Source organism: Notamacropus eugenii, chromosome 4 (assembly GCF_028372415.1).
Source record: "Notamacropus eugenii isolate mMacEug1 chromosome 4, mMacEug1.pri_v2, whole genome shotgun sequence".
Lineage (NCBI taxonomy): Eukaryota > Metazoa > Chordata > Mammalia > Diprotodontia > Macropodidae > Notamacropus > Notamacropus eugenii.
In genome coordinates, this window is record NC_092875.1 from 36,861,939 (window position 1) to 36,884,206 (window position 22,268).

The 22,268-nt window shown below is 52.5% G+C and overlaps 1 protein-coding gene across 1 annotated transcript; it reads left to right on the plus strand.

Moving 5' to 3' along the window:
• Window positions 1-919: 919 nt before the first annotated feature.
• LOC140499306 (calcium release-activated calcium channel protein 1) lies at window positions 920-22,165 on the plus strand. Its single transcript, XM_072600524.1, has 2 exons — window positions 920-1,427; window positions 20,574-22,165. Exons 1-2 carry the CDS (start codon window positions 1,083-1,085, stop codon window positions 21,159-21,161), a joined length of 933 nt encoding a protein of 310 aa, XP_072456625.1. The 5' UTR covers window positions 920-1,082; the 3' UTR covers window positions 21,162-22,165.
• The last annotated feature ends 103 nt before the right edge of the window (window positions 22,166-22,268 follow it).

Below are 22,268 nucleotides of genomic sequence, written 5' to 3' on the forward strand. Positions count from 1 at the left end.
AGAAAAAGAAAAACACAACCCTTGTGAAAAAAATATGCATAATCAAGGTAAAAGAAATTCTGTTTGCCGTAGGTAGGATCCCTTTACAACTTGAAGGGATCTTGCGCGGTGGACTCTGTGGCAAGCTAGTATTGGCCATGCGGTTTTCATGGCGAACATACTGGAGGGTGTCAGCTCATCTGACAGATGAGAAAACTGAGGCCAGCAGGGTGAAGTGACTCTCCCAGGGTCATCCAGCTAGGAAGCGTCTTCCTGACTCAGGCGGGCCCCCTATGCACCGTGCCACCTTGTTGTGGTTAGAGTGGCTAACACGGGTGCAGAGCTTACACAGGGCACTGTGCTGGGCAGCGTATGATAACGATGTGTATAATAAGGGTACATTATCTCATTCGATCTTCACAGCAGCCACGGGAGGTGGCTGCTGCGATTACCCTCGTTTTACAGATGGGGAAACTGAGGCAGAGGGAGGTGAAGGGACTCGCCCAGGGTCGCACAGCTAGGCAGTCTGCCTGACTGCAGACCCAGCCCTCCATCCGCAGCGGCATTCAGGCTGTGACCTCACGCCTACGACTGTTTCCTAAGCCTGGAGTCCACCACCCCAGGAGCCGGAGCGTGTGAGAAGCTGTCAAAGGAAGTGGCAGAGGGGGCGGGTTGGGGGGAGCAGCCAGCCGGAGGTGGGCGCACTGCTGGAAGGGGGCAGCCTGCGCTGGGTGGAAACTGAGAGGGGGGGCGGGGGGTTGTGGGAGGAGCCGGGTCACACGTTCTCCAAGCTCCGCCCACTCACCCCTCCCTCCTCCACCCACGGCGCTTGGAGGGGAGGGGGTGCCGAAGGTGGGCGGAGCCCTCGGGGCTCATGCAAATGAGGCTGGCGGTCCGAGGCCAATGAGCTGGCGCGCCGGGGGTCCGGGCGGCGGGCGGCGGCGGCCTAGGCTCGGCTGGCCAGTGCGGCCCGTGATCGTCGGCCGCTCGGGGTGCTCGGCGGCGCTGCGCGGCGGAGGCGAGGCCGAGGCGCGGGAGCGCCAGTACCGCGCGGGCCCCTCCCGTTTGCCAGCCGCCGCCCGGGCGGGCCTGCAGCGTGCTCCATGCATCCGGAGCCCGCCCCGCCCCCGCCCAGCAGCAGCAGCCCCGAGCTTCCCCTCGCCAGCGGCGGCCGCGGCAGCTCCCCCCAGCCCAGCGGCAGCCGCCGGAGCCGCCGCCGCAGCGGGGACGCCGCCGAGCCGCCCGGGGCCGCCCCTCCGCCGCCGCCGCCGCCGCCGCTGCCCGGCGCCGCCGTCTCGTACCCGGAGTGGGTGGGCCACAGCTACCAGGAGGTGATGAGCCTCAACGAGCACTCCATGCAGGCGCTGTCCTGGCGCAAGCTCTACCTGAGCCGGGCCAAGCTCAAAGCCTCCAGCCGGACGTCTGCGCTGCTCTCGGGCTTCGCCATGGTGAGCCCGCCTGGCCCGACGGGGAGAGAGAGCCCGCGTGCGGGGCTGGGGCGGGGGAGCCTGCGGGGGCCCCCAGCTGTGCCCGGGGGGGACCCCGGGAGGCCCCCAGCTGTGCCTGGGAGGGACCCCGGGAGGCCCCCAGCTGTGCCTGGGAGGGACCCCGGGAGGCCCCCAGCTGTGCCCGAGGGAGAGAGACAAGACCCCGGGAGGCCCCCAGCTGTGCCCAAGGGAGAGAGACAAGACCCCGGGAGGCCCCCAGCTGTGCCCGGGGTGGGGACCCCGGGAGGCCCCCAGCTGTGCCTGGGAGGGACCCCGGGAGGCCCCCAGCTGTGCCCGGGGGGGGACCCCGGGAGGCCCCCAGCTGTGCCTGGGAGGGACCCCGGGAGGCCCCCAGCTGTGCCCGAGGGAGAGAGACAAGACCCCGGGAGGCCCCCAGCTGTGCCCGGGGGGGGACCCCGGGAGGCCCCCAGCTGTGCCTGGGAGGGACCCCGGGAGGCCCCCAGCTGTGCCCGGGGGGGGGACCCCGGGAGGCCCCCAGCTGTGCCCGGGGGGGGACCCCGGGAGGCCCCCAGCTGTGCCCAAGGGAGAGAGACAAGACCCCGGGAGGCCCCCAGCTGTGCCCGAGGGAGAGAGACAAGACCTGGGGGCCCCCAGCTGTGCCCGGGGGGAGACAAGACCTAGGGGCCACCAGCTGTGCCGGGGCGGGGGGAGACAAGACCAGGGGGCCACCAGCTGTGCCCGGGGGGGGGGACCCCGGGAGGCCACCAGCTGTGCCCGGGGGAGAGAGACAAGACCTAGGGGCCACCAGCTGTGCCCCGGGGGGAGACAAGACCTGGGGGCCCCCAGCTGTGCCCGGGGGGAGAAAAGACCAGGGGCCACCTGCTATGCCGCCCACCGCAGGGGAGGGATGGGGTAGATAGAGTAGGGGACCCGCTGTGCAGGCGAGGGTTAGATGGAGGGCAGGAGCTGCGGGGTTCCGGTCTAGGGTAGACCACGGTTAGGCACAGAGGGGAAAAGGTCCGTGGCTGAAGCACTTGGTGTTTGTGCGGAGTGGGATAGATGAGGGGGCTGCATGGTGGCTGGTGCATACATGGGTTGTGGATTTTTTGAGGGGGCAGTAGGGCTGGACAGGTGGCCTGAATGTCCGGTGCCAATTGGGCACTAGGAGTCCACAAGTGGGCTGCCTGGATGTGTCCTGGGAGAGGGGATGAAGCAGACGTGTTGGGGGGGAGGTTTCTGTCCTACTTTTGTCCCCCCCACCCATCCCCGTGGGTATACGGCAGCTGTGAGGTGCTGAGACTGAGCAGCTTTTGCAGACCCAAAGGGAGGAGGGACCCGTCTTCCTTCTCCTCTCCCTACCCATAAGAGTTGGTATCTTCATTTCTTATCCCTGCTGGCACTGAAGCAGGCCAGGGCCGCAGAGGAGGGAGGTTTCCAGCCTCCTGTCCACCTCAGTCTCTTCTCTTACCCCAAGCCCCAGACCAGCCAGCCAGCTGGAGAGTGGGAAGTGGGCCCAGTCTTGAATCTTGAACAAGTGACATAGTCAGATGAGCTTCTGGCAGGCAGAATGCTCAGCTTGGTGAGGGTCGGGGGAGGTGGGGGTGGGGTAAAACAGAGTCTGGGCTAGCCTCCCCAGGGGCAAGAAAATACTGAATTTGGAACCATTTGGTTATTTGTCTTCCACAGAGCCTTTTGGGCAGGTCATTTAATCCTTCCCTTGCAGCCCCAGGTTCCCCAAGTAGGGATAGGAGTCTGTGCCCTTCCTACTTTATAGGGTAACAGTGAGAATGGGGTGATCTCTGTTGGACCTTTCACAGTTGCCTTGCACAGTTAGGCCTTTAATAAATGGTTGTTGGACAAACCTGTGATTTCATTCTGCAGTAAACTTCTGGTATGGAAACTGCCTTCCACCAATGCAGACAATTCCAGTCAATGCATGACTTCATAATCTTAGAGAGCTTCCTTGACCACTAAGAGGCTTAGTGAGGAGCCTGTAGTCATAAGGCTAATATGTGTCAGAGGAAGACTTGAATCCAGTTCTTCCTGGCTGTGACTTTCCAGCATCTTATCTCTTTTCTAATAGTTATTTATTGAGTTGAATTGAAATGAAAGAATGGATGGGCTAGCAGGCAAGACTTAGCCGAACTGTTGCTCCCTTATCCCCAGCAGATAACCCAGAGGTAGGGGGCTTCCTATGGGCCTGTGTGTCTTTCACTTGTGATATTCTTGGGATGATGAGACATAGGAAATCTTTCCCCAGCTTGGAAGCTCCTTCCCCCACCCAGAGCATCCCCAGTGGAGGGCAGAGATTTATTTGGATGCCAAGGCACCACAGATGAATTCTGGGCTCTGTGATTAACAGACTGTGACCTTGGCTAGGTCACTCAATCTCTGGGATTTACTTACCTCCTTAAATGAGATAGGGTTGCCACAGATGATTAGGAAGGCAGTGTGGTGTCATAGGAAGTATATTGAACTTGGAGTTGGAGGAATTTGAGAGTTCAGATCTGGCCTCTGAAATAGACTACCTGACTACCTTGGGATCCTCACTTCCTTAGCACAGTGCCTGTTATACTAAAATGACCTTTGCAAGTCATTTCATCTCCATGGGCCTCAATTTCAGCTCTGAAATGGAGGGGGGGGGGGGGGCAGCGCTGAGCTCAGCAGCCTTGGAGGTTCTAGATCTCCCATCTAGTGACCTGACTTCAAATTCTGACTGGGCTACTTTCTAACCATATGGCCTTCATCTTTCCTTCTCTTGTAAAGTGAGAGGGTTTGCCTTGACGACTAACTTGTAAGGTCCCCTCCAGTGCTTAATCTTTGCCTGGTCCACTGAGGAGAGGCTCTCAGAACTCAGCTGTTACTTGGAATTGGGATAGGGGTGGTATGAGGTAAGCCTTGGAAAAGAAGGGTTCCTCGCCAGCTTTCCCTCCTCGGGGTGGGGTGCACACTTGATGGATTTCAGCTTGTTCTTTGCAGCAAATGAGCCAGAGGAGGTTTCAGTGGGGACGAGTTAATCTTGCTCATTTCATCAGTCAGATTAAAAAAAAAAACAACCCACAAAAACACTTTCCAGGCAGTGACATCTTATAAGTAATTGAGCTGGAGGAATGAGAGATTAGGGGATAGGGTGGGAGTGAGCGGGAGTGGGGTGGGAACTCAGGGCCCAAGGCAAGAAGGGACCTAAATAGGGGTCATTCTGGGGGAACTTGGACCCTGTCTCCTTCCTGCTCTTTCTCTGGGGCTCCTGGTTCCTGCTTCAGGATGGGGGTGGGGGACTCCCCACATCCTGTCCTTGCCCTGTTATTGAAATTGTTTCCCTTCATGCTTACAGACCCACTTGCTTTGCTGCCAGATTGTTAGGATGTGATTAAAAGAAAGAAAAGCTTATTCACCCTGTTTGGTATGAGCTGGTTTGTTATTGGTTTTGGTTTTTGGCCTCCCGTGCTAGCACAATTAATTGAAAATAATTTGTGAAATCCTTTGCCATCCGTGATCTTATTGGATCTCCTCTTTGGCCCCATGGGGTAGGCATTTTACAGGTTAGGATACTGAGGCAAGGAGATGTGGTGGACTGCCTTAGGCCACCTGTTTAGAATCTGAGTTTCCTGGTCTCTTTCATCCATTCAATTCAATTCCACAAGCAATGAAAATTTGAAAAATAAGTTTCTATATTTTTTTAATCACCCATTTAATATATCTTCATCTGGCTTTACTCAGTGGTTAAATGAATGTTGTTTCCCTCTGGATACAAACAACACTCACTTAAACTCATTGAGTTTCAGTTTCCTCATGTGCAAAATGGAGATAATTACTATAGTATTACCTGACTCCCGCCTTGCCACACTGGCCCTCTGGTCAGTGCCTCCCCAGCCTCTGCTCAGGCTGTTTGCATGCCTGGAAGGCTCTTCTTCTTATCACCTGCTGTTGAAACCACTAATTCACTTTGAGGCTCTACTCACAAGCTGTCTACTTCAGGAGGCCTCTCCAGATCCCCCCAGGTAGTGCTGCAACTAACCTCCCCACCTTCTGTCCTTCCTCTCCCCTCCTTCCCTTCCTCTCCCCTGTTGCTTTGTTTCTCCTTATTTGAATGTAAGCAGGGCCTCAGTTTCCTCACCTGTAAAATGAGGTCATGATCTCCCTGGTTGTTTCCAACTGAAAAGCTCTTTTCCCATGAAACTCCTTGAGGTCCAGTCCAGGAGGGGCCAAACCTAGTCCTGACACCCGGGCGTTGTTCAGGCAAGTTTTGTTGGTTGATGCTTTCATGACCTCAGGAGAGTATATATATTTTACCTTTAAAATGTATCAATAATATCCATTTTACTTATAAGTAAATCATTTCACTAACTTTAGGGTCCCTACGACGGTTGTCATTGTTAGCACTGAAAAACATAAAGTGCCAGGGTTTCTACTACCTAAACGTAGGAGTGTTATCTCCGTGCTTGAAGGGAAGTGCTTTGACAGCTCATTGAAAACGGTGTTTTTTCTTCGGCTCCTCCACACTTCCGTAGCACAGTGCCTGCTGTACCAAGGACTTCATAAATGCCTGCTTGCTTGATTATGATGAAGGCGGTCAAGGTCAGAGTTAGTCAGTGAGCGTTTCCCCATTCCCTTCTCTGCCCACTCATCCCAAGAGCGGATCATGGTGTAGTAATGGCCGTTTTTTCTTTCTGCCCTAGTTACTCAGATTCTTTATTTCCACGAGTGGGATGCTGGAGTGGGGAACACGGAGAAAGTCCCCTGCTTCCCTTGCCTTACTGGATGGTCAAATGAATGTCACCACCACCCCCTTCCTTTGGCTAAAAACAGCAGGCAAGGGGCCCTGGAGAGTGACAGGCAGCTGTTCCGGCCTCTGCTGCCCCAGTATGACACAAACAGATGGTCTGTCACCAGGGGAAGTTCTTCCTTTTAGACTCTGCCCCCCTCTCAGTGTGGGGAAGAATTCCTGGCTTCAGTAATATTGGGTATATTGCAGAAAGGATTTTAGTTTAGGGGCATGGTTTGAATCAGACGGGATGGGATGGGACCAGACCAGCTATCAGGACTGGAAATGTTTTAGCTTAGATAACAGAAGGTTCAGGCCGGGAGAGAAAGGATAGCCACGTGCAGCTTATGAGTACCTGGGTACCTTAGTGTCTCAAACACTAGACTTGGAGGTAGGAAGACCTGAATTTGAGCCCTGCCTGAGGTACTCCCTGTGTGACCCTGGGCAAATTCAACCTCTCAACCTCAGGTTCCTGATCTGTAGGCTGAGGGTGATGTGATGAGGCGATACTTATGAAATGCTTTGTAGACCTTAAGGGGTTATAAAAGTGTGAGTTGTTATTTGAAGGACTGTCATGTTAGAGAGGGACTAGCTTTGTTCTTCAAACCTAGAGGCAGTAAGAGAAAGTTTTGAAGAGACTTGATGTCAGGAAAAACCTCCTAACAATTACAGTCATCCCTAGATACTGTGTGTGGCTGAGGTCTTCCAGCAGAGGCCAGGGGACCACTTATCATAGAGGAACAGGGGAAGCCTGTTGAAGTATGTGCTTGGGTTAGATGGTCTCTGAGAATCTCTGGACTCTGAGATTCTGTGATTCTATCTCCTCTGTCTCTGAGATTCTGTGATTTTATAATGGAATGAAACCCCTGGATTGAGGGGCCAGGTGTGTGTGTGTGTGTGTGTGTGTGTGTGTGTGTGTGTGTGTGTGTGTGTGTGTGTGTGTGTGTGTGTGTGTGTGTGTGTTAGAGAGAAAGAGTATGTGTGTGTGATGATTCTGGGATAAAACTTTGCTGACTCCATGTGTCTAGGCAGAACAATAATGAAAGGGTGTGTCTGAAGGGAGGTGTTATGGGAGGACGTAGGTGTTGTTCGCGTTGTCTAAGTTCAACCAGACTTCTTTGTGGTTCAAATCCCTTTTAAGAACAGGGCTGTGGTGGGGGACAGGAATGGGGTGCTTTGGCCAAGCTTGAGATAGCCATAATCACAAGTGCTAGCTAGTCAGTCTCCAGGGCCAATCTCCTCTTGCCCATCCATGAGTCAGCAGAGCTGACTTCCCTAAAGGGAGTTCTTCCTAACTCCCCACCCTTTACAGGCCTGAAGATGGCCTTTGATCTGGGGGAGAGGGGAGGAAAGTAAGTCACTTGAACAACCCCACCCTACCCCCCAAACCCATGTGCTCCTTAGGCATGGGATTTGCAAAGAGCCTTCAGAGATCATTAATTAAATGAGATCATAGTTGTAAAGTGCTTAGCGCAGTGCTGCCTGGCACAAAGTAGACTCTTTCTAAATGTTAGCTGTTATTAATCCAAGTTTGGGTTAGATGGTCTCTTTCTTTGGTCTTCATTTTAGAGGTACGCAGCCGTTACTCCGCTGCTCAAGAAGTGTCAGTGGCTCCCATTTGCCTTTAAGATAAAATGCAAACATCGTAACCTGGCATTTAAAACCCTTCACAATCCATCTCAAGGCCGCTGTTTCTAGACCCATTCCATATTACTTTCCTTCACAAATTCAGTCTTCCAGCCCACACGGCCTGCTGGCCATTCGCCATGTAGAACACTCTACCACCTCCATGCTTTTGCACAGGCTTCTCGCCTCTCCCTCCCTCCTAGAATCCTTCACTTCCTTCATGGATCAGCTTGAGTACTAGCGGAGGCTTTTTCTGGTGTCTTTAGTTGATCTCTCCTTTCTCCAGTTAACTTTAGAAGCTAATCTTTCTTTCTCCCCTTCCCCCAGTAGACTATAAGTTCCCTGAGGAAAGGAGTCTTTGAATCCTTGTCCTTGTATCCCTGGTGCCCAGACCTAGGCCAGACACTGGGTGTTGTTGTTCAGCCCTGTCTGACCCTCTGTGACCCCATTTGGGGTTTTCTTGGCAAAGGTACTGGAGTGGTTTGCCATTGCTTTCTCCAGCTCATTTGACAGACCAGGAAACTGAGGCCATCAGGGTTAAGTGACTTGCCCAGGGTCACCCAGCCAAGTATCTGAGGTCATATTTGAACTCAAGTCTTCCTGACTCCAGGGCTGGCCCTCTATCTCCTTTGTCACTTAGCTTATCCTGACGTAAAGTAAGTGCTTAATAAATTCACATTGGGTGAATGAATGTTCAGAGTGACTTTTCCTAGGTCCTACCATATGATTTTTCTCATTTCTGCCTTTTGAAATCCTTCAAGTCCTTGCTCAGATGCCATATCCTCCCTGAAGCCTTGCCCAGGCTCACCAACTGAAAAATGCCCATACTTCAGAGATGGAAGGGATTTAGGTGATCACCTAGTCCAGGTGTGGAGCACCTGGGGCCTCAAGGCCCTTTGGGCCACACTTGAGGACCTACAGGGCCACATGTGGCCTTGAGACTGTAGGTTCCCCACCCCTGGTTTAGACCATAGCTCCTCCAATCCTCAGTTTCCCCTTCCATAAAATAGGCCTTGCAAGTTTCTCTGTTTGCCAGGCTCATATGAGGACCCCTTTTCTCCAGATTTGGGGGATGTTTGATGGGTTTGAAGATTTAGGGGTTTCTGTGGAATCAGAAGGCAGGAATCAGTCTCCCCAGGGGAAGAGTTCATGGTGTGGTGGCCTGCCATATGCCCTTTGGCCGCCGCCTCTTCAGTTCTGCTTTCTGTCCAGGATGGGCTGGTCAGTAGATAGAATTCCTGTTAATGTGCTGGGCCTGGGGGAATGAGTTGCTCAGGTCCTGCCTTTGGGAGTGAAGGGTCAGGATGTCCTGGCAAGGCCTCTGGCATCCTGCACCCAATGGAGGGCCTCAGAATCAGCACCAATGAAAACAGACATCCTGCTGTTGACCTGGGAGGCAGCCAGAAACCAAACCCTTGCTCAGGCCCCAAGCTTTGACTCTCCCCTGCTGTGTATATGGCACAACAAGGGTAGCTGGTAGAATGTGGCATCCTTGATATATGGGGTACCCCATCCTGTCTAACACTCTTGTGCCAGATGCATATTTAGTGCTTAAAAAAACACTCAATGGCTTTACCTCTGAGGTAGTCAGACATGGGGACAGGCCAGCCTGTTAGCCCTCCTGACTGTGACGCTGGGTAAGCCCTTTCCCCATCTCTAAGGCTAAGAGAAGTTGGCGACCTATGCTGGTGGAATCAGGAGAGTTTGGGTTCGAATTCTGCCCTCAGATACTGCCTCCAGGCAGGTCTCCTAACCATGCTTGACCTCCGTTTCTCATCTGTAAAATGAGGATTGAATGGCCTCTCAGGCCCCCTCTGGATCTATGAGCCTGTGGAAGTCCCCACCTCTGCCTGTGATCCTAAGGCAAGCCAGAACCTCTCTGTCTCATCTTTAAAATTAGGATGATAAGACTGGTATTATCTTCCTCCTGGGCTTGTTGTAAGGATCAAATGAGATCATGTCTGCAAAGTGCTTTGCAAATTTGGAAGAGGTTCAGATCCCTGATAATGACAGCCTGTGTGAGCTTCATTTCCCTGGGCCTCAGTTTTTCCTCTATACATTGAGAGGGGTTAGTGGTCAGGCTGTTCACTGTTGGTCAGTCTGCCCTACCTGGGACATGCTGAAGGTGCCAGAGGTGCTGCCCAGGTGGTTCATCTGCGATGGTAGAAAGAGCATCAGCTCTGGGGTTAAAGGCCCAGAGTTTGAATTCTAGCCCTGGGACACTGATTCCTCTGTAGACCTTTCTGTCTCTGAAAAATGAGAGGGCTGAACTAGATTCCATCCAAGGCCCCTTCTTGCTGTTAGTCTGTGAGCTTATGTTACCATGATGGAAACCATCCACTAGTTGGCTGAGGTTGGAGAGTTAGCTCAGGGTGGGGGTTGAGTCTTTGTGTCCCTGCATATTCTCCTTGCCCTCTCACTCCCTTTGGAAGAAAACGCTTTAGGGGTTCAGGTCCTGTGGGTTACAGAGCCGCTTCCATCCATTGACTCCGGCCTGTGGCACCTCTTCACTCTGGGCCTCCATTTACCCAACTGTAAAAGGGAAGAACAATTCCCCCTCCCCTGGTGAGGGCAGATTTGACCAGCAGTCAGTGGGTGAGGGTGGAGGCAGCGTAAAGGTAGCCTAAGCCGAACAGAATTATGAAGTGAAGTGCGCACATTCCAAACCCCAAACATAAATTACTTTTGGATTATTCCTTCCCTCCCCCCATGGCCTCCACTCATTCCCAGGGCCAGGTGGGAAGTTGCCTATAATAGCTTTGAAAAAAGATTTGGAAGGGAAAAACCCTTCAGTAAACATAAGATGGGGGAGAGTGGAAAGAATGCTGAACATGGGAAGCTCAGGGCCCTAGTTCAAATTTTGACCTTCTACTTATTACCTGTGTGACCTTAATCAAGTCACTCAACTCAAGGCTTCCATTTCTTCATCTATAAAATGGGGGGCAGGATTGGCTTAAGATTATAGATCATGACTGAAGATCCCTTTTTAACTCTTGATCTATGGTCCTGTGATGGGTGAGCTCAGGCATAGGGAGTGTTTAGAGTAATAATCTCAAGGAACTTCAGAGATCTGCTAGTCTCCTCTAACACCCTCAGCAAATGGTCAGTCATCCACTCTAGGCTTGAACAAAGAGCACTCTGCCCATTCCTCTTGGGGCCAGCTAGCAGTCAGGACCAAGAGACAGAAATCTGCCATTTGACATCCCCCACTCATGGTTCCCTGTTCTGTTCTCTGGGACCAAGCAGATGGGCCTCCTTCCACGTGATGGCCTCTGAAATGCTTGAAGAGAGTTCTGATTCCTCCCTCAGGCTTCTCTGACTTTAACATTCCCAGTTCCTTCAGCTGCTCTTGCAAGACACGATCTTGAAACCTTTCACCCTCCTGTTCACTGTCCTCAGCCCAGGTCCTCAGAACTGAACATGTCTCCCAGTGCATGCAGCCTGAAGTCAAATTCTGTTTTTTGGCTTCCATATTACTCTGGTGATTCATAGTGAGGTCATGTTATTGAATTCTTATTGGCAGCTCATGTTTCTGTAAGGACATCAGGGTTTAAAATGCACCTCCCACCCTTTCGGCCTGCCCCCATGAAACAGGTGGTATGAATGTTGCTATCCCCGTCTGAGAGATGAGGAAACTGAGGCACCTGGTCCGAGGTCAGGTAGGTGTTTGAATCAGGCTAAGCTCAGAATCTCTTAAGTTAAAAAAGTATCTCAGAGGCCTTCTAGACTGATGCCTTGCACACCTAACACAGTGCCTGGCACACAGTAGGTGCTTAATAAATGCTCATCAGTTGATTAAATTTCCCAAACAACAGACATCCCTAATAAGCGCTGTCCTGTCCACTGTCTGGGAGGCAGAGGGTTCTAGAACAACTTGTGAGTTGAGACACAGGCCCTTCTTTTTGGAGGTTCTTCAATCTAAGGATAGATGAGAACTGGTCAGGCATGCGGTGTTGGCCAAGCACCGCCAAGATGGCCTAGGTGACCTTTTATATTCTTTGATTCTAGGAAGAAAGCTCTTCTCTGTTCAAGATCTCTGAGGTCTGTACTGGGTCCTACCTGGTTAAATACGCCCAGGTTCTGATGTGATCATTGTCCCCCAGCCAAGCATTCATAAAGCACCTATCATGTGCTAGGCACTATACAGACTATGGGGAAATAGTCCCTGCCCTCAAGAAGCTTTTACCTTTATATTGAAGAGAGTTCTCGGAGTAAAGCATTTAACCCTACCTCAATAAACTTTTTATGGCAATTTAAAGTTTGCAAAACTCTTTACATGACCTCATTTAACCTTCACAACAACCCCATTTATTATCCCCATTTCACAGGTGAGCAAACAGTGACTTAGTCAGGGTCACCCAGCTAGTGAGCATTGGAGGTGAGGTTTGTACCCAGGTATCCCTGACTCCCAAGTCCAGTGCTCTCTGCACAAAGCTAGGGCTGCCCCCTCTGTATAGTTTGATCGGTACACTAGCTAATTGGAAAAATTGGACTGAGCCTTGGTCCAAATCTTTCTCCAAAAAAGTTAAATCTTATTTAAAACTACTGTTCCTGTTTCGGTCTGGATTTTAATAGCCAGCATCAAGCCAACAGTCATTGTCTGTACTGGGCGGTATGTGGTAGAAGGAACTGGATTTTGGTCCTGCTTTGCCACTTGCTGGGTGTGTGATCCTGGTCAAGTCCTCTCACCTCTCTGAGCTTTGGTTTCCCATCTGTAAAATGGGAAGATTAGTCTTCCAGGGCATGGTGGTGGGGAAAACACATTTGAATTAGTGGATAGATGGCATTTTCATTCCCTAAAGATCTTTGGCATCCCATATTTAGAGTTGGAAGGGACTTGAGGGCTAGCCCCTCATTTTACAGGTGAAGAACTTGAGGTCTAGAGAGGTTGACTTGCCCAAGGTGGGATTTGAACCCAGGTCTTCCAGCTCTAAGTCCAGCACTCTGTCCATTATGCTGTCCAGCCTCCCAAAAGAGACTTCACTTCCCTGACCAGCAGTTGAACCTAGACCTTTCACAGCGGAGAAAGTGCCAAAATGCTACACTAAGCAGTTTGCCTAAATTATTAGATAGTGAGAGTCAAGATTTAAACCTGGCATCTTGACTGCAAATATAACATTCTTTCCACTACACCATGTTTCCCCCCATTTCTCATGATGGGTGTGGACTTGATGTCTCCCAAGGTCCCTTCTGGCTCTGACCCTCCCTAAGTAGTCATTTCTCAGAGCCTCAGTTTTCCGTTCTGAGAAATGAGGAGGTGGGGGTAGATGGCTTCTGAGGATCTTTCCAGTCCTAAATCTGACTTTATGGAGGACTCTAGTACTTGAGGTACCTATGGGGAAAAGAGGGTGAGTGAGGGGGTAGCAGATGGAAGGAGTGGTCCAGAGACAGCCTTGATCTTTGTCTGGTGGGCATTTCTGGCCACCTCCTACCCAGTTGGGGTACCTGTGGGCCCCTCTTCCCCGCCTGCATGAAGCTAGCACAGCTCTCCACAGCCCTTTGGCTCACTTGGTGGTGTGGGGCTGTTTATTTTGAGTTAATAGGCCCTGTACTTGGGCTATATTTACTTTGTGGAGCAACTCAAGGTAACCTGATCTCTTGGGGACAGGCTGGGGGGGCAGGGAGGCTGGGAGCTCTGGCTCTCCCAAGGTCCTTGATCCTCAAACTTTGCCCTGGATGCCATGGAGATTGGTGGGAACTTGCCAGGAACTAGGGGGATTGGGCTTGACATGTTTGTTTGAGGACTGCCTCCAGTTCTTTCCCCTGTTACCTCCAAGTCCCACTGTCTTCTTTACTCTCTAGAGGAGAGCTTGTCCCCAAGGGCCACCCCGAGCCAGTCCAGAAAGCTCATGCTGATGCAATGGCCCCATCCAAAGGCAGAGAATTTCCCTTAAATAAGTTTGGAAACTTTCTGATGGTTGGATGTTTGCTCTCGAGCTTTGTCGCCTTCCCACGCAGCAGTGATGGGACCTGTTCTCAGGGCTCCTGACCAACTATTTTCTGCTGCCAGAGCTTAGACTGCTGTTAATGGACCCTGGGCACTGACCCTGAGCAAATCCTCTTGGTCTTCTGTTTCCTCTAGAATATGAAGACATTAGACTAACTGATATATGATGATGGCCCTTCTTATCTTTGACATTCTCTCTTTTGAGGTCCCTCCTAGGTCCCTCTGACAGTCTGTGTTCTAAGACCCCTCCAAGCCCTGACATTCCCTGTTCTGAGGTCCCTCCTAGGTCCCTCTGACATTCTATGTTCTTAGATCCCTCCCAGCCCTGACATCCCCTGTTCTAAGGCCTCTCCCAGCTCTGACCTCCATGGCGCTAAGGGCTCATGCTCTGCTAACCTTACTTGTGGAGAATACTCCAGGCCCTAGTGGATAGTCTGGTCCCATGGGCCAGGGTTACTTCACCCTCTGGATCTCAGTTTCTCCATCAATAAAATGAAGATAACAGCTCGAATGCCTTTGTAAGACTTAAAGTCTTGAAAGGAAGGGGCTTTGCCAATCTTGAAGTATCCTCTGAAGGTCTCTTCTTGCCCTTGTCCTTCCTGCTCTAAGGACCCTTGGAAGGCTTAGTGGAAGAGTTTGAGGCTCCCACCTGCTGCCTCTGAGTCAGGATGTGAGCAGATGCCTCTCTGGAGGCATCTCTGTGGGTATGTGAAATTGAGGCCTTGCCACTCTCCGCCTGGCATCGGCTTGGTTTGGAGGATCCCTCTCTCTCTCCTTGTGTCCCCTGGTGCCCTAATGGAGGCTGCCAAGAGATGGGCTCTCACTTAGGTTGGACAGGCCCCTCCTCCCTCTCTTTGTGCCCAGAGAGAGCTTAGCCACTGCTGGAGGCCTGGGTGGCCCCTTCCTGGCTCTATGGGGCTGAAGCTGTGGGGGAGGGAGAAGTTGGTTTGTTTCTAGAAAGAGGAAGTGCCTGGGGGAGGAGATGACAGGAGTGAACAGGCTGACCCCAGCTGCTGGCTTTCCTCTTGTTTCCTAACAGCCAGGAGCCCAGTAAGGCTGGAGACCGTCCCCCTCCCACAGTTTTTGTTTTAAGCCTTTTTCAGTTGTTTTTCAGCCACATCCAACTCTTCATGACCCAATCTGGGGTTTTATTAGGAAAGATAATGGAGTGGCTTTGCTGTTTCCTTCTGCAACTCATTTTACAGATGAAGAAACTGAGGCAAACAGGGGTAAGTAACTTGCCCAGGGTCACACAGCTTGGAAGTGTCTGAGCATGGATTTGAATTCAGGAAGATGGGTGAGTCTTCCTGATTCCAAGCCCAGCGCTCTATCCTCTGCACCACCCCACAAACATAATATATATTTCTGGAAGCGCTACCAGGGAAGGGAAGAGGTCCTCCTACTGCTTTAGGGAAGGCCATGCTCAGCCCCAAGAGCCAGGAGATGTCACAGTTAGTGCCACAGTTCAGCAGTGGGTTTGAAGAAGCATATTTATACCTGCCACATATGGAACAGAGGACTTGAAGTTGGGAAGACCCCAGTTCAAATCCCACTTCAGACACTTACCAGCTGTGTGACTCTGGACAAGCCATTTACCCTTTCCTAGCCTCAGTTTTGTCATCTGTAAAATGGGGGATACCAATAGCACCTACCCCCCAAGCTTCAACTAGAAAGTGCTCTACACATGCCAGCCATTATTTTCCCTCTCCCCCTTCCAGTGAGTATTCCGTTTGGCTGAAGGTGGTAGTATGGGTGGCCATGACAAGCTAGACTTCCCCCCTCTTGGGGCCCATGTGGCCAAGTCCCTCATTTGGCATGGGATGGGGCAGGGGGCTCACACTTGGCTGAACTGAGTTGGGAGTCCCTAAGCTTTGGGACCCTGAGCTCCCTCAGTTTCTTCCTCTGTAAAATGAGGGAGGGGTTAGATGAGGTCATCTCTAAAGTCTTTTCTAGCTCTTGCTGGATATGTACATGTGAACCCCTCCTGGGGCTGACTCAGAGCTGTGCCCTGGGCCTTCCTAACTCCTTGGTCAGTTTGTGAGCCCTGGGCAGCTGGCCTAGCCTCCCCTGCCCCAGGGGACAGGAAGAGGAAGCAAAGGGGAAGTAAGAGGGAGACTTTAGGCGCCTGTGTGTGACCTACTTCTCCCTCAGTCTGCTCATATGTAGAAGAGGAAGGCGGGGCAGGCAGGTGTGAGAGGGTCAGATTGGAGGATGGGGAAGGGGAGGAGGAGGCCAGCTGCCCTGCCAAGCTAGGAGAGCTCATGATGGAGCAGCTGGCTGGGCATGGCCCTATCTGATCTCCCATCGGTTTGGCCTCCCCGGGCTGGGCAGCTCCTCCACTCCCCCAATCCTGGCCCCCAGGGCAGACCAGGAAGCCTCTGACTTGTAGCTGATGATCTTAGGAATAAACATGACATTTGTCTCATGCCAAACAGTTTACAAAGCACTGGACACAGGCTGGAGCTCATTGGATCTTAAAACTCCCAATTTGGAGTTCTTGGATTCCTGTCCCAATTCTGCCCCTCACTCTGTGACCCCCGGGGTGTCCTCAGTTTCCACATGGTTTTCTCCCACTGAATGTAAGCTTTTTGAGGCTAGCAATTGGTTCATTTTACTTTTTCTTTCTATCTCCAGCCCCTCACCCAGTGCCTGGCACACAGACATTTATTATTTGTGAGTTGATCTTTAAAATGATGGAATTGTATTGGATGGTCTTTGGGGTCCATGATGTGCAAAGGGAACATTCATAGACAGCAGTTTGCCTGAGAAAGATCCAGGGGACAGAAGCGTGCTGTTAGAGCACAGTATGAGAAGGTGCAGTGGTCTTGGCATCCCTCGAAGCTTGGGGCATTGATGATCTGGAGAGTGGCCAGAGGAGGACACTGGGTTGTCCGAGGGCCCTGGGCTCATCTCAGAGCTGGGGAGATGAGCAGGCTCCAGAGGAGTAGCCCCTGAGAGACCTCTCCAGCCATCTGAGCAGCTGACACATGGGGGCTGTCCTGGGCCTCTGAGAGTAGAGCCCAGCCCAGTGAGGGGAAGGTGCCTCAGTAGACCTCATAGATATCAGGAAGTCCTGGAGGCCACCCTTCCAACTGTTAATTCTGTGCTGGTTGGCAGGGGCCTTGCGTGCTTGGAGTCCTTCATCTGGAGGCCCCTGCCCGCATCCTACTCTTGCTCCTCTGCCAGACAGGAGTCATAGCTTCTCTCCCTTCTCCACCCCCTCCACCCCCCAGCAGCTTAGCCCGAGAGGCCTGCCTAGGGCTGTGCCTAGATCCAGCCCCAAGATAACACCCCAGATCTGCTGAGCTGGCTGCTTTTGGATAGGGGTATTTTTAAAGGCCCCAGAGAAAGGGAAAGGCTGGGGTGGGGCCTGGTCTAAAGCATGTACCTGCTGACCTCCTGGGCCTGCCTCCATCCAAGAATCTGGAAACAGGACAATTTGTCTCAGTCTTGGGGAATTGTGGTGCTACTAGAAATCTGATAGAAAACCCCTGGGGCCATGTTTGCTGCTGATCCAGTTTCTTCCTTGGGGCATCCTTTGCTGGCCTGTGTTGCTGGCTGCAAGTGAGGGTAAGCATTCTCTGAAGCCTCTCCTCTTCCTGGTTTTGTGGAACAAGCTGGGGGGCAGTTGCCAGGATCCCACTGGGGTTCACACCAGGACACCATGCTAGGGGGCACTTCTCCAAAGCCAGGCCATCCACCTCTTCCCTCCAAGTGAAGGGAGGGACGATCTTGTCCTTTGTATCTCCAAGGCCCATGCCTCTCATGCCTGTCACATTGTAGACACTAAACTGCTTATTGAGTTGGGGTCAATCCATCAACAAGTATTCGTTAGGGGCCTGGAAGTGCCGAGGGACATAAGGAAGGAGAATGACACAATCCCACTCAGCAGCTGCAGTTGAGAGCAGAGCCACATACCTCAGTACCTGCCTGCTGATTGGGGCGTTAGCATATTCTTTAATGTCCATCTCTCCTGCCTTCCCCTTCCCTGAGAAACAAACATGCACAGCCAAGCAAAAGCAAATCCCACGTTGACTGCATCCAAACTGCCACGATCTCTACCCCAGCAGGGGATGGAGAGTGCTCATCATCCATCCTGGGGAGTCAGTCTCAGTGCTGTTTGTCTGACTCACCCCCTCTGCCTCAGTTTATTCGAATTTCCCCATCAAAGTGGGTAGAGGGAAAGACCTGGAGTCAGGAAGACCCTTCTGATCTAGACGTTGTCTGTGACCCTGGGCAAGTCACTTCACCTGCTTGCCTCAGTTTCCTCATCTGGAAAATGAGCTGGAGAAGGAAATGGTAAACCACTCCAGTATCTTTGCCAAAGAAAACCCCAAATGGGGTCAAAGAAGAGTCAGATAAGACTAGCAGCAGCCAAACAAGGCTAATAGTAACCCCCATACCATCCAGGTAGCTGTGTAGACCAAGTGATAATATTTGTAAAGTGCTTTGTGAAGCTTACCGTGTTGTATTTAATGCTAGTGATTGTCAGTGTAACAGACATCTACATTGATGTTGCATCGTATTAGAGAATATATGTAGAATATTTTATAATATAATACAGACATCTTTGTTTATAGTCTGTATTTTATGTATGTACATTACCTAACAGGAAGATGACAACAACAGTCATTATTCTCAGGGATCTCGGAAACCTCCCCATCGTTGAAATCCCATCATTTAAACAGCCACTCCTCAATGGGCATCCCTACTGCTACAGCAGTAGTTCTTTACTACTATAGAAAGAGCTGCTATCCATATTTTTTTGTATGACTAGGACTACTGGTTAGTTGTTGTTGCAGAGTGAGTTTCAGTGACACCCCGCATGCCTCGGAATGTCTCCCTAAATAATATAGCTTTTGTCAGTGGCTGCTGAGGGGGGAAATTCCTTTATATGATCATGGTGGACACCTATACATGAAGAAACCGCATCTCGGAGGGCTTGGCAAGGGGTCCTCCAGCCTGTGCTTGCAGCCCTTCTGTGAGGGGCAGCCCCAATCCTTCGGGCCAGGCCCATTCCACTTTGGGGACCACCCTGATAGAAACTTCCAGCAAGCCTAGAGCTGCCCTGAAGCTCCCTCCCATTTCTTCAGTCTAGTTCAGCCCTCTAGACCAAGGAGGATAGAACACACCATCCCCCTTCCCTGTGAGGGCTCTTCCCATCCTTGGACAATGCCCTGATGCCCTTCAAGGCTTTTCAGTTAAAACAACCCAGAATGATTCCTTTCTCTAGCACTTTACAGCGTACTAACGCCCTGATGTGTTGTGGCCCTCATTTTTGCATGTGGGAGGCTCAGAGAAGGAGGGCCAGGGTCATGCAGGTAGCAGATGTCCGCAGGAGGAGCCAAGACTCAAACCTGAGATCTGTTGTGTTTTTTTCCATTACATCATCGGCCCTTTTCCAAAAAGGAAAGAACCCCAACTTTCCAAGAAGCCAGTTCCCTATAAATAAGATTGCGCCAAAGATATAAGGACCAGATGTAAGGGGAAGAGGTGGGTTCGAATTTGCTCTGCTGTGTGTCCCAGTGGAAGGAGCCCTCCATCAGGCTCAGCGGACACAGGTTCAAATCCTGGCCCTGCCAGCTACCTTCTTCTAACCTCAGGAGAATCAGCCTAAGTATCCTCAGGAAAAGAAAACCGAACTAGATTCTTGGGGGCTCTTTCCAGCTCTGGAAGCTCTAGCTCCCTTGAAGGCACCTCCTACTGGAAGCCTTCCTGGATCCCCCCCCCCCCCCTCATCCCACTGGGTGGAGTTTGCATTCCCTGAAGACATTCTCAGCCTCTTTCCCCACTGTAAACTCCCTGAGGGCAGGAGCTATTTTATGGCTGAAGCCTAAGACTGGGAATTAAGATCAGCCATTCCTCCTCTGATAATAGCTGCTTGCCAGAAAATCCTTTCTCCAACCTCAATTTGTCCTCCTTAAAATGGGGTTAATAAGGGTGCTCAGGAGGGTTAAATGATGGGGAGGCTGTGAGCCTGTTAGCTGTTGCCGTCTCCAGGGTATTGGGCTCTGTCATCCCCAGCAGAGCCTCTGTCCCCTGTCCCCCCTCCCCAGTAGACCCTCTCTCCCCAGCCCCCTCTCCAGCAGACCCTGTCTCCCTGTCCTCCCTCCCCAGTAGACCCTCTCTCCCCGGCCTCCTCCCCAGTAGACCCTCTCTCCCCAGCACCCTCCCAGCAGACCCTGTCTCCCCATCCCCCCTCCCCAGTAGACCCTCTCTCCCCAGCACCCTCCCAGCAGACCCTGTCTCCCCATCCCCCCTCCCCAGTAGACCCTCTCTCCCCAGCCCCCTCCCCAGTAGACCCTCTCTCCCCAGCCCCCTCCCCAGTAGACCCTGTCTCCCCATCCCCCCTCCCCAGTAGACCCTCTCTCCCCAGCCCCCTCCCCAGTAGACCCTGTCTCCCCATCCCCCCTCCCCAGTAGACCCTGTCTCCCCAGCCCCCTCCCCAGTAGACCCTGTCTCCCCGTCCCCCCTCCCCAGTAGACCCTCTCTCCCCAGCCCCCTCCCCAGTAGACCCTCTCTCCCCGGCCTCCTCCCCAGTAGACCCTGTCTCCCCAGCACCCTCCCAGCAGACCCTGTCTCCCCATCCCCCCTCCCCAGTAGACCCTCTTTCCCCAGCCCCCTCCCCAGTAGACCCTGTCTCCCCGTCCCCCCTCCCCAGTAGACCCTGTCTCCCCGTCCCCCCTCCCCAGTAGACCCTGTCTCTCCATCCCCCCTCCCCAGTAGACCCTCTGGCCCCGGCACCCTCCCAGCAGACCTCCCTCCTCCAGTCCAGGGGCCCTCCGCTGACCCAGCTGTGTCCCCACAGGTGGCCATGGTGGAGGTTCAGCTGGACGCCAACCACGACTACCCTCCGGGGCTGCTCATCGCCTTCAGCGCCTGCACCACGGTGCTGGTGGCCGTGCACCTGTTCGCGCTCATGATCAGCACCTGCATCCTGCCCAACATCGAGGCGGTCAGCAACGTGCACAACCTCAACTCGGTCAAGGAGTCCCCGCACGAGCGCATGCACCGGCACATCGAGCTGGCCTGGGCTTTCTCCACGGTCATCGGCACCCTGCTCTTCCTGGCTGAGGTTGTCCTGCTCTGCTGGGTCAAGTTCCTGCCGCTCAAGAAGCAGCCCGAGCCCCAGCCCACCAAGTCCCCTCCCCCGGCATCGTCCTCCAATACCAGCTTCACCCCGGGCCAGGAGGCAGCCATCGCCTCCACCACCATCATGGTCCCCTTCGGCCTGGTCTTCATCGTCTTCGCGGTCCACTTTTACCGCTCCCTGGTCAGCCACAAGACCGACAGGCAGTTCCAGGAGCTGAACGAGCTGGCCGAGTTTGCCCGGCTGCAGGACCAGCTGGACCACAGAGGGGATCACGCTCTGACCCCCGGCAGCCACTTCGCATAATGCCCCTTCTCCAACCCGGTGTCCAGAGCTGGGGGGCCGGGAGGGAGGATGGTCTGAGCCCCACGAGGTGCAGAAAGGAAACCTGTCCTGCCTTAATATTCTAATTGACCTCTCTCTCTGATGCACGAACCTGGAAGATGGTGGATCGGGACTTGTTGGGGGAGAGGAGCAGGTTTGTTGTTTTTAAAGCCTTGACTTAAAAATATTTGTCTCCACCCCCCCTTCTCAGCCCTGCATCCCTCCTTATGATGGAGAGGGACTGGAGATGGAGATCGAGGACAATTCCCCTCCGGCCCTTTTTCTCCCCCTTTTTTTCTTGATCACCACCCACCAAGTGCCATCTGGATTCTTTGCCCCTGGACCCTCCTTGTTGAGCAGTGAGAGAGTGTGTATGTGTATGTGTGTGTGTGTGTGTATGTGTGTATATACACACAAAATATACACTTGAGGGGACTTGGCTCTGTGTGTCCATGTTTGTTGGGCTGGGGGAGGCCAGATTTCTCCAGGTATTTATTTATTCTTCTTTCCCATCCTCTGTCTCTACTTACTCACATCCTCTTCCTACCAGTGCCTGGGGCTAGGAGAGCTCTGAGTTTCTCCCAGACTATCCCTTGGCAGAGTCCTGTGGGCTGGATGATGGCACCAGCTGTCCCACAGTGGGGGAAACCTTAATTAAGGGGTAAGGGATCAGAAAGCCTGGCACGGGGCACAGAGCTGGATTGTGAGTAGGAGAGACCAGAGTTCTCATCCCAACTGTGCTAACTCAGGAGTGATCTTTTGTTGCCTTTCTTGGCCTCAGTTTCCCCATCTGTAAAATATGAAGGGGTTGGACTAAGGTCCTTGGAATTGGAACCAGAGTTCCAATATTTGATACCCTCTGTCTCATGTCTCTGAGCAGTGGCCAGCCTTCCAAAGTGTTGGTGATTTTATACCTTTTTTACGAAATGCACATATTTTACAAAGAGTCTTTATTTTGAAATAAATCCCAGTCTACAAAGTCAAAATAGTGTGTGTATCATGGTGGGACTGAATGAATCCTTAGGGAAAGGCTACCCTCCCCATGTGAGCATATGCCAGCCTGCCCCAACCTCTCACTGTCATGGCCCA

Excerpts from the sequence above, each read along its gene's own strand:
- LOC140499306 (XM_072600524.1), top strand. The coding sequence starts at position 1,083 with ATGCATCCGGAGCCCGCCCCGCCCCCGCCCAGCAGCAGCAGCCCCGAG. Across the intron at positions 1,428-20,573 it reads TGCTCTCGGGCTTCGCCATG|GTGGCCATGGTGGAGGTTCA; the intron begins GTGAGCCCGCCT and ends GTGTCCCCACAG.